Genomic DNA, 15666 nt, shown 5'->3' on the forward strand with positions numbered 1-15666 from the left:
TAACTGGAAGTTTGTACTCTGGAGTCCCTTCATCCATTTCTCCGTCCCCCTCACCTCTGCCTCCACCAATCTATTCTCTGTTTTTATGAGTTTGTGTTTTTTAGATTCCACATAGAAGTGAGATCATCTCACTTAGTACAATGCCCTTAGTACAATGTCCAGTTGTTTCAAATGACAGGATTTCCTTCTTTTACGGCTGAATAATATTCTACATACGATATATATATTATACATATGTATCATATTTTATTTATCCATTCATCCATTGATGGACACTTAGGTTGTTTCCATGTCTTAGTTATTGTAAATAATGCTGCAGTAAACATGGGAGTGCAGATATCTCTTCGGGATACTGATTTTGTTTACTTTGGATATATCCCCAGTTGTGGGATTGCTGGATTATATGGTTGTTCTACTTTTCATTTCTTGAGGAGCCTCCGTACTCTTTTTCATAGTGGCTGCACCAATTTCCATTCCCACCAATAGTGCACAAGGGACTACCTTTTTCTTCATATCCTTGCCAACACTTGTTTTCACTTGTCTTTTTGATTATAGCCATTCTGACAGGTGTGACGTGATATTTCATTATAGTTTTGATTTGCATTTCCCTGATGATTAGCGATGTTGAGCATCTTTTCATGTGTCTGTTGGCCACTTGTACGTCTTCTTTGGAAAAATGTCAGTTCAGATCCTTTGCCCATTTTAATTAGATTATTTGTTTTCTTGCTACTGAGTTGTATGAGTTCCTTATATTTTTTGGATATTAACCCCTTATTAGATGTGTGCTTTGAAAATACTTTCTCCCACCATTCAGACTTCTTTATTATGCTTATAACATATTTAATAGTAACCATCAAGTAAAGAAAAATGTCAAAAGTCCTTCCTTATGATCAGATTTTCTCTCATAGGGAATAGCCTCCTTAAGCAGTGCTGTCCCTGGGATTTTGTGGTCTTAACGCAAACTGCTCTGTGATAAAGTCAGTCTCATGGAATCAACTTTCATTTTCAGCGCTTTGAAGAGAGCAGATGCCATCTCATCTATCGGCACATCAGGACTGACAGACATGAAAAAGTTGGCCAAGTGGGCAGCAGAGTCCAAGCTTGACCCCAATGACCCCAGCAATGCCCCTTTGATGCAGCTCATCTCGGTAATGTGGCAGGAGATCTGGACACGTACCACTTCTCCACTTGGTGTGATAATAACAGAAATGGCTGGGTCTTGACACACATTTTCTTCCCCATATGTTCTCCTGCGCAATAGTGTTTAAGAGCATGAAGCCTGGGTTGAATGACAGGTTTAAATTTTAGCTCTGTACCTACTGGCTGTGTGATGAAGGCAAGCACTCATGCCCCTAAGCCCTGTGATGCCCTCACAGTGTTGTCAGGAGGAAATGAGCTGCTGCGATCAACATCAAGCTGGGCACACAGTCAGTGTACAGTCAACATCAGCTGCTGCTGTTGTTGTTACTCTTACCTCTAACCTCTGTAAAACCCCTAAAGAAAGGTTTCAATTTGCCCCTTCTGTGGAGAGACACTGAACCCAGACACTCAGGGTTCCTTGCTCCACACCCCACAGATGGTAAGGACACAGCTCCAAGTTGATGTGATTTCAGGCCCTGTGCTCTTTCCATCATACTTTGAAGGGCTGATGGGGCATTTTCAGAAATGGTGGTTTTGTTTGCTTTCTTGTTGGATGATTAATTAGATTACCTTTTAGGTTTCATTGAAGTGTTTTTGATATAAATTGCTTGTATCTATCATAACATTCAAAATTCTTTCTTCAATGAATTTGTAAATAAAATGGAACATTAGTCAGTAAATGATTTCTCTTGGTAACAAATACAATTGCTTTTACTCCCAAGTTCATAATTCCCACAAAACCTAATAAACAAGTAGATGATCCAGAAAGTGGCCATAGCAACACATTCCGTGATCACATTTCTTAGTTCGAGTCCATCAGTAGGGTAACTATAACCAGGATGAAAACTTTCACTTCTCTCCTAGTGATTCTAAGATAAGTCCCAAAGCAAGCTTTGGTTTATTCTGACTTTTATCTTCATAAAATCTCCTTCCGACATGATACTTAGTGCATGTTGATACTTAGAGAACTATTAAAAAGAACAAATTATCTTATTTAACCAAAACATTTCTTGCATAATTGGTGAATGAGTGAAGTCCCAATATATGTCTTCATTGTTTCATTTTTGTTTTATTAATTAAAATGAAAATATCCACCTTAAAAAAAAAGAATAGGCCATATTACCTGAAGTGTAGCCTATTTCATACAAAGCTTTCAAATTATTGATATGTTTCAATGACTAGCTTTAAATTGACAATAATATAGTGCATATGTCTCCTTCATTTTTTTTTTTCTTTTTAACTATTTGCTTCCCATAGAAGGACAAAACACAGAGTTTGCCCTCCTGACTGGCCTCTTTTTTATGAACCAGGATTTTCACAGCAGTATCACCTTTCCCATCGCAAAGCTCCATCAGATCTCTGCTCCCTGAAGAGAAGCAGAGATCTGCCCAGGAGGAGTTTGCAGCTGGCAAAGCACCCAGCAGAGGAACAAGCAGACACCTGGGCAGAGTGCAGCCCACACCTGCTAGTCTCTCAGTGGTGCTGAAGCCGCACTTTCTGTACCAGGGTACAGGGGCATCGGAGGCTGGTGCTTGGGTCCATCTCTGGTTCACTTTTCTCAGTGACCAAGGCCATGAGGTGCTGTGCAGGGACAGGAGAGCATGGCTGTGGAGCCAAGTGAAGCTGATCAGCCGACTCTAGGGCCTTTGTCTACATTTGTGCATAAATAAAGTCCAAAAGTTATATTTTTAAAATATTTTAAAATATATTTAAAATGTTAAAGTGTGAAATACTTTAAAAATACATTTAAAATACATACACTTTATATACATTATGTATATGAATAATCTTATTTGCAGTAGGCACTTGGTAATACACTGATATAAATCTCATATTTTTCAGTCTGTATATTTTCATGACAACTGTTAGAGGAGCGTGCGTACCAAAAATGAACCTTTTAACTTCTATTTCTCTGGAAAAATGATTCATGATACTTTTTATAGCTACTAAATGAATATTAGTAGCTATAAAAGGCAGAGTAGCATCTGCCTCATTACCATTATATTTTAGTGTATTTTCTCTTTAAATGAAATGATGGATGTTTCAAGTCTCTCTGCCTAAAACTGTTAAAACGTCATTCCCAAAAGCTCAGTGCCAAGTTTCTTTGGATGAAATCTGCCTGTTATCTAGAGTTTTGTATTTCTTGGTTTTTATAGGTTGCTACCAGTGGTGAATCCTACATCCCTGATTTCTTTCGACTGGAACAGCTACAACAGGAATTTAACTTTGTTTCAGATGAGGAGTTAAACAGATCCAAACGATTCAGGCTTCTTGGTCTTAGAAGCCAAGGGGTGCCAGAATTCCGAAATTATAAACAAATTCCAATGTATGACCGAGAAATTATGGAAAAGGTATTCCAGGTGAGAAATTGGCTTATTTTATTATTAATAAAATATCTGCTGTGCCATTTGGTATACTATTATGTATGTATTTTGTTATTGTTGCTATGTTCTCAGTAGCAATATTAGTTCCTCTTTTGTAGTACTTTACATAACCTTCCCATTATTTTTGTTGAATCCAATGTTTAAATAATATCTTTGTCTCAGTATAATGACATCTAAACGAGGAAAAATTAGAGGTGTAGGGTTGAAGAGTCTCTTAAGTGTTAATGTGGCAAAGGATTGTGCCTTAGTCAGGAATTCAATGCCATTTTAATCCAGTAAGTATTTACTAAGCACAAAGCACGGTGGTAAGCACTGCAGGGAAAATAGGTGGGTAGGATTTGAGCAGCCTTGGCGCGAGGGGCCAGGAAGGAAGTGGGGAACAGTTCTGGGCACCCTAGACAGGCAGCAGGATGCACAAAGGCTTGGCAGAGGAGGGAACATGGCGGGAATGGGAGCAGGGAGCCTTTGAGGAGTTATAGGTAATAGGCTTGTGTATATGGGGCAAGCCAGTGAAAGCCATACGAGTCTGTGTTTGATGAGGTAAAGGGAGAGCCATTAGAAGTTAATACCAGGACTGTATGATTTTTCTTGCAGCAATTATTCTGGGAGAATATTTTTGGTTATTTGGTTCTTTATATTAGTTTGGACTTGTGATTATGTGATAAAAACCCAATTTGAACTAGCTTATGAATGAAGGGGAGTTTATTAGATAACGAAATCACAAAATAGAGTTAAACATCTAAAACATGTGAATGACAGGAGTTCATCTGCGTCTCAAAGACACCCAACTATTGCCAGGCCCCGTCACCATCCTGTCTGGGCTTTCCTTGGTATGGTGACTTCATTTTCCCCCACTGTAGACAGATTTCTCTATTTGATCACTTTTTTGGTCACCAATATCATCCAAGTTCACATCTAGTAGCCTCAGCCAGGAGGGAGAGGTGTGTCCTCTTGTCCCGAGTTTAAAAATCTTGGGGACAACTTTTGAGCCACCCAGCCTGGGTTAGGGGCCACCCTGGGCATTCAGCTGTGACCCGGGAAGGAGTGAAGGGGAACATGGCATCTCCCTGGGGACCCCATGGAATTTTATTGATAGAAAAAAGAGAAAAGTGCAGTAGCCTAAGAAGACAAAGCCAAAGGCAGCCATTCCTCTCCTTCAAGTAGGTGCAAGTCAGCTGCAGCCAGACGCTATTTACTATTTCTATAATTGCTTTACTTGAAATATAAAAGGCAACATTTAAGCAGGGGCTTTGGCCCTGCTTAATTGTTTGGGTGAGCTTAGCATCTTGTTTGGGTGAGCTTAGCATCTTGAACTACAGCGACTCTACTACCTCTATTACTTTCTGCATGAACATTGTAACTTGTAATTACAGATTTCTCTTCTACTTATAAGGCAGTTCAATCAAGTAACTCCAAATCCTGGATACTGCATCAAAGATCAATTCTGAACCAAAAGTTCAGAAGGAACCAGAAGGAACATTTAGAGCCATAATTTGTGACTTAAACTACACGTGATAAATAATTCTCTGATCTCAAAAAGGGCATGAGAGAATACTGGTATTTTAAAATCATAAAAGTATGGCTTCCTTTTAATTTTAGGACTATGAGAAACGGTTACGAGACAGAAATGTAATTGAAACCAAAGACCACATAGATACCCACAGGGCCATAGTAGCCAAGTACCTCCAGCAGGTAAGGAAAACCATTTTAAACAGTCCTCATAGGGGAAAAATAGCCAACATCCTACGGTTGGAGGAGGGAGGTCTCTATTCCTAACCCCTGTAGGCTTATTTTCTCATAATTACAGATTAAATTTGATTAACAGCTATCTTCAACTCTGGAACATGGTTACTTGGTTCTCCCCTGTATTAGTTTGGACTCATGATTATAAGTGATAAAAATCCAATTTGAACTAGCTCAGGAACCAAGGGGAGTGTATTCGATGCAGAAACGCTGAAAACACTAGGATGTGTCTCAGTTTATTATCAGTGATTATCTTAAGAGGGGGTATGATTACAAGGGACTTAACTTTCTAAGTCATGATTTTTTTTTAATATTTGAATTTTTGCATCTTATTACCTTTGTAATAAAAAAAGAAGTTTTATAAATGACATACTAACTGCCCTTCTGCACTAGAAAGTCAAAATATCCTTTTGTCCTTCCTTCCTTTAATTTAACTTATAAGAAACGCCCAGTGGCTAGAGTACATTTTTCTCATCCGGTTGATCTACCCTGTAGCTCATGTATGGAAAAAAAAAAAAAAGAATATTTATGACATTTAAGAGGTCCTCTATTTAAAGAATAATTACATAGCAAGTCAGTTTGAATAGGGGAAGAACTTCAGAATCAGTTCTGAAGTGTGTGTGCTTCGAGACGGGTCCTACTTTTTGTAGTTGTTCATTCATTCATTCAGCTAAATTTTATGATCTTATCTGCCAGGAATTTTCCCAGGTCCTGAGAATACAGCAGAGAACAAAATAGAATCCCTCTGCCTTAGGGAGCTTATGCTAGTGAGGAAAGCTGGATGATTTACAATACGAAGAGGTCAGAGCTGCAGAGAAAAGTAAAGGTGGTCTGGAAACCTGCACTGAGGTGACATTAGAGCAGTGAAGTGTGCGTTCATAGAACAGAAACATTTTAAATAAAACATATTTCTTTCCTCAGGTTAGAGAATCAGTGATAAATCGTTTTCTAATTGCAAAACACCATTTTCTTCTTTCGGATTTGGTAGTAGAAGAAGAAGTTCCCAATATCAGGTAAAAAAAAAAAAAGAGACCTTTTTTATTATTTCTTTTAAAATTATTTGTATTGTATTATATTAAAAATTTCATGTAAATATAATATTTTTATCAGTGTATGGTGTGCATTTGGGCCCCTAATAATACTGGAAACTGGTAAAGCCTGATTAATGCCTAATGTTACACTAGTTGGAGTTTTTCTGTTAGAACAAGTCACACAAGATCCTCTCCATCACATCCAGTGGACCCCATCTCACCTCCCAGCACCTCCAGGTGAACTTCACCAGTCTTGGCTATCTTCTCATTCCAGTCACATGAAGTTTTGACAGCATCCCCTCCAGCACATCATCCTCCTGCTTTCCTCGCCTCCCTATGCCGGGGTCTCCTTTATTCTCCCATCACAGGGCAGTGGGGGTGGCTGAGAACTTGCCCACTGGGATTCTGGGTGGCATGGAGAGGTCTGTTCCAGCACCACAGCTCGGAGACACAGAGCTGCCATGTGTTTGGTGAGGGGCAAAGGCAGCAGGGAACAATGGATATTTACATAGAAGTTGGGAATTGACTGTGTTTATTTGCTTGATTGTCTCCCTATCATTTAGAATAATCCTCAGATGGTCTCAACTCAGGTGGATGCATGAAAGATGAAAGAGAACTTTCTATACTGGTGGGCTTGCACAGTCTGTTAACTTCATGACCCTCCCTGTGATTAAATCTCTTGGTCTCCTGAAAAGGTCATTTCCTATGCATGTACTTCCTCTCCACCATCAAGTTGGCAAGGAGACAAAAAACTGTGCAATCCATGGCAGCCCCTTCTTTTGGCTTTGCCTCCATCCTCGTACAGAAGGGAGGCTGTGCCCACATAAATTCATGCAAACCCTCTCTCTTTATTCCAGGCCCAGAGTCCAGTCATTGAATGTTTGTTTGTTTGTTTTTCAGTCATGAAAATTACACTTTAGAATAGATGATGATTTTTCATGCTGTTTTTCCATTTCTTTTCTTTCTTTTTCTTTTTTCTGCTTTACTTTCTGCATTAAGTTCTGAAGGCTCGGGGTATGTTCTTCCTTCTTTTAATTCTGGTTTGTTCTTGGCTTTAAATTAAAATGTTTCTGTATATAATGGTCCCAGCCACCAAGATGCTCTCAAGCTGACTGTTAGGGAGGCAGCAAAGTCTCATGATAGGAGGCACCTCTCTGAGAGGGAGAAAGTACCATGTCATGACCCCCCGCAAAGGTTTCTCTCTGAGGTCCCCAAGTTTGGGTTAGGTAGCTGTCCTGGCAGAGGGATTAAGAAGATGGGCTGTAATTTGTAACAACGTGGATGGACCTTGAGGGCATTATGTTAAATGAGATGAGTCAGACAGAGAAAGACAAATACTATATGATTCTCACTTATACGTGGAATCTAAAAAAGCCAAACTAATAAAAACCGAGACTAGAATGTTAGTCAGTAGGGGTTGGGGGTGGGGGAAACTGGGGAGATGTTTAAGGGTACAAACCTGTAACCAGTAGATACATCAGTCCTGGAGATCTAATGCACAGCATGGTGATTATAGTCAGCAATACTGATTATAAACTTCAGAGTTACTAAGAGACTAGATCTTAATAATTCTCACCACAAAAAAAGAAATAATAATTATGTGAAGTGATAGATAGAAGTGTTGGTTAATGCTACAGTGGTAACATATTGCCATATATAAATGTATCAAACCGAGACATTGTACACTTTAAACGTATACAGTGTTATATGTCATTATATCTCCATTAAAATAAAAAATAAAACGTATAATAAATCAAAAAAAGAGATTTGCAAAAATGTAAAACAGTGTCACTCTCCTCGCACTCTTTGTTTTGGAAAGGATAGTTATTTTTCATAATTTTATATCATGTTAACATGTAATGGGCTTATTCTTGTCTTAAATGAGTTAATGAATAAATATATGTAAATGTTAAAAGAAGAAGAAGCTGGGCTGTGTGGTCAGGGTGATCTGATTTTGAACCCCAACTCCCTCTCCTCCTATTTGGCAAATTCTATCACCTCTTGGAGCCTCCAGTTTCTTCATATGAAAAATGGGATAAATATACTTGTAAGGATTAGAAATATTATACTAGCACTCTGCTTGAACCAGAGAAGTGCTGGTAAATGGTGGTTCCTCTGCGCCTTGTGGGACAGAAGACCCTGGGAAGCAACTGGGAACAACAGCCCCCGGAAGCCCCTTGGAGCCATCGTCTCCCCGGCTGGCACGTGTCTCTTGGAAAGAGGGCTCCAGTCCAGCAGGCCGCCTGGCCAGCTCTGATACCCACAGGGAAGTAGAGCAGCGTGAGCGCTGCCAGCCCGAGGCCAGCTCTGCACCGCTGGCTGTGTTCTGTGGCTCTCGGGCATAGTCATTAACGTCAGCTTCCTGATACGCAGTCACAGTTGTGTTTCTGTTTAGTCTCTGGGGCAGAATTAAGTTATTTTCTCCATGGCCCTTTCTCCCCCGTGATTCACTGCGTTGCTTTCATCTTCTAGGAAGTGTTAATGGAGGTCATCTCAGTGAGAGGAAGAGAGATGTGAGAGAAGGATCCCCCTGCTCCCCCTCCCTTCCTCCTGTCTCCACCCCCTCCTTTCTCCACCATAATCACTGGCATCATAATCATTGTCATCGTCCCAACAGTCACTATGTTAGGGCCTCTAATGCTAGACCAGTGCCAGGGTGCCCTGTATGCACCTCCTCACAAAGTCCTCTCAACAACCCCATTTTACAGATGATGAAACAGAGACTTCAAGAGGTGAAATAATTTGCCCAGGGTGAGCAGGATTCACACCTAGTTTTGCCTAACTGCAGAGAGTGAGGTATCCCTGGAAGGGCCTGAGAAGGCTGTAACCATCAGCTGCCCTGTGAGTGCAGCAGGCTAATGAGGGCTCCAGGGGCCCAGGAGAGGGAGCCCCGCTTCGGGCTGATGCGGCTGGGCCTCTGGGGAAGGGGAAATACTGGCCCTGCAAAGTGGTGAAACTGCAACCGAGTGGGTGGATGAGGAGGGAGGTGGAAGGAGGCATTCAGCAGGCAGGATTGGCATGAGTGAAAGCAGACAGTAGGAGAGCACAGGCCACGTTTGAGGGGCTGGTGGATAAGCAAGGCAGACAGCAAGCAGGAAGTGCAGGGAGGGACCAGAACATGAATTTCATCCTCTGATTGGTAGCAGTTAAAATGAATGTTAATAATCTACAGAGTGGGCTCTCCCCAATCTTGGGAGAACTTCTTGACAATTTCCACCCTCCTTAAAAAGACAAGGAGTTTTTCAGGGGCTTGTGAGGGACCTTGGGGCAGCATTTGGGAAGTTGTCTCAAGACTTTCCAGATCTTTCTTTTCCCTGGCATCCTAATCTTGTTCTGTAATCATTAGCATTTTGGGCCTGAGCCTTTTCAAGCTGGCAGAACAAAAACGACCACTGAGGCCAAGGAGAAAAGGTCGGAAGAAGGTGACAGCCCAAAACCTGTCTGATGGAGACATAAAGCTGCTGGTGAACGTTATCCGGGCTTACGACATTCCAGTGAGGAAGCCAACGACAAGGTGAGAGCCCTCTGAACAGCCCTGGGATGGAATGTGCAGGATCCAACCTCTTTAGAGCACGTTCACTCTCGTTTTTAACACAGTTGTTACTCTGTGGGGCCCGAGGGCAGGGATGGCGGGGAGGAAGAGGGTCCTTGATGAGGTCAGGGCCCTATTGGTTGCAAGTAACAGAACCAAATCAGTCAGTTTAGGGTAAAGAGGGGATTTATTGGGAATATCTCATAGAACTCAAGAACAAGAGGTACAGCCAGACTACGTGGTAGAAGTAAAGATTAAAACGGGCTTCTTCAGAGGCCCCATTGTTCCTCTTGCTTGCTTCCCTCTGTGGGTTTGCTTTATTCTTCTCCATGTGATGGAAGTGGTCCATCCTGTCAGGGTACCACCCACCAGGTGTCAGCTTCCCAGGAGTGAATCTGAAGATCCTAACTTGGGTCAGGTGTTGATCCATGTCTAGTCACCTACAGTCAGAGAGGCAGGTCACAAGGACCTGTCCTGAAGATGGAGGACAGTTCTCAGAGAAGTGGGTGAGAGCTGGGCAGATACCCAAAAGGTATATATTTTAGATTCTGAAACATGTGTTTGAGCACAAAACTATGACTTCTCTTTTATCTGCTCAGAGAAGTGAATTATGTCTACTGTATTTCATTACATTGGGGCAATGGGGAGCCCCTCACCATAGGTAAGGTGAGGCAAAGTTTCTTATCCCCTTAGAGAACAGAGATGGAAGGACCAAGAATTACTTCTCTTTGCTGGTGCCCTTGTCAATGTCATGAGGGAAACTATAATTTAGTGTACATTCACCGTGTTCTAGGCACTATGCTAGGCACTTTCATTTGTATTATTTCACTTACTTCTCACTACTATTACTGTCTCCATTTTACAAAAGGGAAAATGGAAATGAAGGGAGTGTAAGTGGCTTGCCCAAGGTCATCCAGCTCTCTGATCACAGAAGCACACCCTGCTAGCCTCTGGCATCTTTTGTCCCTAGGGTCTTCCCTTTAAATTATCCACCCCCTATTATTTTGCCCTACTTTATTTTTCTGCTGACTAACTCTTCCACCCATTACAGAACATCTGATCATCACCAGCTATTCTCGGTGTTTTGTTATATGTAAGTGTCCATTTAAGCTCTTGAATCTGTGCCATAGCATTGCTTCCTTAAGCCACACAGCCCAACATTCATCTTGATTGCATTAAAGTTTAACTGTGGGGTGAAAAGCTGTTTTTTTAAAAAAGATATGTAGGTGTTTCTCTTATTTTTGGTTTCCATGAAGTTTTTTAAGAGTTAAACCATTTCATTCAAATAATTACAGGGAAGCATAGTTGATCCTATATGTTATACATTTCAGTGTAAACTCATCAAGTCAGTTCAAATATCAACTCTTGCACTAAACCCATGCAAACCTTAACCTTCTGCCCTTGCAACTAAACTAAATAGGATTGTTCAACTCCTTCTCTGCACTCTTATGGCCCATGCCCACCCCTCTAGTCTAACATATATCCCACTATATTGTGATTATTTGTTTATCTAGTTTGAGCCGAAGTTTATCTTATTTGCCTTTGCAACCCCAGTGTCTAACACAGGGCCTAAAGTATAGTAGGTACTTAACAAGTGTTTGTGTAATAATGTAATTGACAGTGTTCCAAACAGGAAAAGGTTTTCTCTGGCCGCTGTTGTGTTAAATGTTCTACTTTCATTGCCTCATAGTTTGTCTGAAACGCTTTCTGTGAAAAGGTAAAACAGTCTGGTGGAAAAAGATAATTTGTACTTTGCTAAGCAAATGAATGTGAAATACTTAGCAAACCATAAAATTCAAAACAAATAGGCAGGGGCTTCCCTGCTGGCACAGTGGTTAAGAATCCACCTGCCAATGCAGGGGACACGGGTTCGAGCCCTGGTCCCAGAAGATTCCACATGCCACAGAGCAACTAAGCCCGTGTGCCACAACTACTGAGCCTGCGCTCTAGAGCCCGCGAGCCACAACTACTGAAGCCCGTGCGCCCAAAGCCCGTGCTCTGCAACAAGAGAAGCCTCTGCAATGAGAAGCCCATGCACCGCAACAAAGAGTAGCCCCCGCGCCCTGCAACTAGAGAAAGCCCACACTCAGCAACAAAGACCCAATGCAGCCAAAAATAAATAAATAAAATAAATTTATAAAAAGAAAAACGAAAAACAAATATGCAAGTGGGTTGTTGGGATGAGGGGGAAGGTATCTGGGAGAGGATCTCTGGACATGACCTTCATTTCTGCCTTTAAGAATGGCAGCTCAAAAGGAAAAGAGGGCAAGACTCGTAGATCCTAACTCAAGCTAGGAATCCCTGACCGCCTTTCCCATTGATGCTTGGCAGGTCCAGAGAGAGATGTCTTACCTGGGATACATAGCTCGTGTTTACTGCAGAGTGCACGTTCAAAGAAAATACAGTGGGAAAGGACCAGAATTGGATGGAGGCAGGGCAGGCTGGTTAGGAAGCTCGGGATTCTGCTACCTGAGAGGGATTGAGGTTCTCAATTACGGGGGAAAAGGCACCCATGAGAGAGCAGAGAGAAGAGGTCCCTTTCCTCTATTCCAGCCAGACATGCAGGCCTATGGATGAAAGTTGGGAAGGCTCTCGTAATCACTAGGTGACTGAGGAGGACCAGAGCATGCAAAAAGACTTCTGAAGCATCAACAAGCTTAGAGAGTATGTCTGTCACCATAGCCACCAACACCATACATCTTTGGAGAAACCGTCTGCAAAGTATATAATTAGACTTTCCATGCCATTTATTTCTTTCATACATTTTCTCTCCTAGCAAATTCCAGCAGCCATCGAGATCTTCAAGGACTTTCAGCGAAAAGCATGCTGCTTCCCCAACCACACCAAGCGCCACCCACAGTGCTGACTACCCCCTCGGCCAGGTGAAATACCCCAGTGCTGGATCTCCACTTAGAATCTTGCCCCTTCTATTTTTAAGAATTGCCTAGAAAGTTCATAGTCTGTTTTCTGCCTTGTTTTCTTTGGAAACACACCATTTAGAAATATATTTTACCTCTGTTAGGATCAAAATAATTCTACTGTTACAGATTCTTTGCTCTTGATTTTAAGGTTTTAGTACGTCCTTTTGTAGAAGTTTCATTTCAGCGAACAATTTGCCATACAACTACAGCTGAAGGTCCAAACCCCAGCTGGAATGAAGAACTTGAACTTCCATTTAGGTAGGCATATTTTCCTCATTCTACAAGTGACTCCAATCAAGAATAAAATGGGAAAATATCCAACTTCCGAAACTTGGGTTCATTGTTGGGACACCCCACTCCTCTACAGGCTCTGGCTTCTTACAGCCCAAGCTTCCCAGTCCCTCAATCCCACAGCCTCTACACTGTTTTTCTTTTCTTCCCCATCTCCCCAACTCTGGAAGCTGTAAGTAATTTTGAAGCTCCCTAGTTCCCATAAATTAAGCTTTCTCCCTCATCAGAAACACATAGGCATTTAAAATTTTTGATTAAATGATTTTACATATTTAAAAGACTCTTTACTTCAGATCTTGAAGCAACCCAGAAATTATCTAGTCTAGTGCTCTACTTTTATAGAAAATAAACTAAAACCTAAAGATGAAAGGTGACTTGCTTAATGCCAAATAGTAAGTTAGAGACTGAGCAAGGGTTAGAACTAGTTAAGTCAGAAGGGAGAAACAGATACCACTCTTATACACAGTACAAGCAAAAAGAATGAGAAAAGTTAAAGGCAAATGCTCAGCACAACAGATGCAGTAGCCTGGTCTTGAGCCATGCCATGGAGAGGCCTGCTTGGGCCAGGCTTGGCTGGACTCAGAGCAGGTGATGTCATAAGAGATGAACCTCACCCCTACCTTGCTTTACTTATCTGTGGGGAAAGTGAGTGGGAAGCAGGGACCATCCAACCAGCCACATAACAACAGGTTTATGACCAGGGGATGGTCTGACAGAGAAGCACCTTCCAGAGCCCAGTTGCTTAGGAAGTCCACATACCAGCACCAGTATCAGCTGGAGACCTTGTATGTAGCCAGCTGGCTCCTTGCAGAGCTCACCATGGTTGGGAGATGATGTGAGACTCACCAGGACAAGCCAGCAAAAGGGTTTGTCTCTCTGCACGGAGCCTGCTGTCTACTGCCTTGCCATTTGAGTATAGGTACTACCTTGGAGGGTCTCCGTGCTAGAGAAATCCTTTAAATGAGACAACTGCCATTAGTCCTCCTACCTATGCTCATATTCAGGTATTTTTCCAGTTTGGACGTTTGAGTACTCATTATTTCTCTTTTGTTCTTTTCATGCTCCCTGATCATGGGTGCCCATTTGCAGGGCCCCCAATGGGGATTACAGCACCACCAGTTTGCAGTCAGTGAAAGATGACGTGTTCATCAACATTTTTGATGAAGTTCTATACGATGTCTTAGAGGTAAGTTCACGTTTTTGAGAAAGATGTCTGTATTCATTTTCCTATCCTCTACCCATTGTGTTAAGTCCTGTCAGGGAGGAGAAAATTTCCCCTTACGCTTGTGTGTTCTTTGGGCTGGTCTAATAATTAAATTGACACAAGACAGATTAACAGGGGAAAAATAAACAACTTTTAATTTTATATGTACAAAGGACTCATAGATATATGATCTAGGAAGTGACCAAAACAGACAGCTTTTATACCTTTTAGACAAGGAAACAATAAATTTGTGAAAAATTGACAGGACATAGATGTTTGGTTTGGGGTAAACTAGTAAAGAAATAACAAGGTTTGTTTGTACAGCCTCCTCAGCCCTGGATTCCCTGTCTCTGGTGATAAGGATGTCTCTCTACCCCCAGGTGCAGGGAGGGCACCTTTCACACAGGAGATTTATTTCCTGCTTTCTGCAGACAAAGGAGGGTCAGAGTGTTTTTGCACCAGCTGCTTTTCAAGTAACTTGAATTCAAAGTAATCCATATGCCGCTTTGGCACATTTGGGGGCAGCCTGCCCTGAGCCCCATCAATCCCCAAATTTGGAATGTTTGAAACCTGACATGTATAAACGGGGAAAGAAAGAAGGGAGGAAGAGAACCAGTTTTTTTATTTTCAACTTGACTGTCTGCTATGATCCAGGAATTGTACTAGGGGCTTTTTATACATTGTCTTAATTTTAAAATACCCCTACAAAGTAGATTGTTAAATTCCCAATTTATTGATGAGGAAACTGAGGTTCAGAGAAGTTAAATGACTTTCCTAGGGTCACAGAACTATTAAGTGTCTTAACCAGAATGTGACTTAGATCTGTTTAACTTAAACCTACCGGGCTTTCAGCTAAAATCCTGCTGCTTTCCTACTTCCTATCCGGAGTTGTTAAACAATTATCACTTCCCACCCCTCCTTTAGGATGACCGTGAAAGAGGAAGTGGAATCCACACCCGTATTGAGAGACACTGGTTGGGATGTGTGAAAATTCCATTTAGCACGATATATTTCCAGGCAAGGGTAAGCATCAAAAGTAAGAATTTCACAGGAATAGGGAACTGCTCTATCCATTTTTCCTGTTAAAGGTTTTTTTGTGGAAGTATACCCTTAACACTGAGAGAACCTATGTGCAAGGCCACTATTGGAAAGATAAAAATCCCTATATAAAGCCATTGATCTTCTGTCATATTTGCATGACTTATTAAAACATCTATCTTTCTTACAGTTAGTAATGTACAACTTTGCCAATCTGAGAATTTTTTAACTTTTAAATGAAAGTGAAGAAGGTAGGACAAAGTAGAAACTTGTGAAAAATGACAAAAGTGGAGTGGATAGAAGCCTGAAAATAACTGGAAGAAAACAACCAGGCCAGTTGATGGCCCATTTTAATCAAGTGCTTTAATGTTTCCAGAGTCCT

At 41.4% G+C, this 15666-nt stretch overlaps 1 protein-coding gene across 18 annotated transcripts in view; it reads left to right on the forward strand.

Moving 5' to 3' along the window:
- CC2D2A (coiled-coil and C2 domain containing 2A) overlaps window positions 1-15666 on the forward strand; it is a 137612-nt gene that overhangs the window by 95534 nt on the left and 26412 nt on the right. For all 18 annotated transcript variants that reach the window (XR_012331936.1, XR_012331935.1, XM_073805077.1 and 15 more), the window contains 9 exons: window positions 1010-1148; window positions 3297-3500; window positions 5124-5216; window positions 6189-6280; window positions 9645-9812; window positions 12607-12712; window positions 12900-13009; window positions 14132-14228; window positions 15171-15269. Coding sequence is in view for 16 of the 18 variants with exons in the window: in XM_073805077.1 (XP_073661178.1) it covers window positions 1010-1148; window positions 3297-3500; window positions 5124-5216; window positions 6189-6280; window positions 9645-9812; window positions 12607-12712; window positions 12900-13009; window positions 14132-14228; window positions 15171-15269 (1108 nt within the window). In the remaining 2 variants the exon portion in view is untranslated. The remainder of the gene's footprint in view (window positions 1-1009; window positions 1149-3296; window positions 3501-5123; window positions 5217-6188; window positions 6281-9644; window positions 9813-12606; window positions 12713-12899; window positions 13010-14131; window positions 14229-15170; window positions 15270-15666) is intronic.

This window comes from Tursiops truncatus, chromosome 5 (genome assembly GCF_011762595.2).
Source record: "Tursiops truncatus isolate mTurTru1 chromosome 5, mTurTru1.mat.Y, whole genome shotgun sequence".
NCBI lineage: Eukaryota > Metazoa > Chordata > Mammalia > Artiodactyla > Delphinidae > Tursiops > Tursiops truncatus.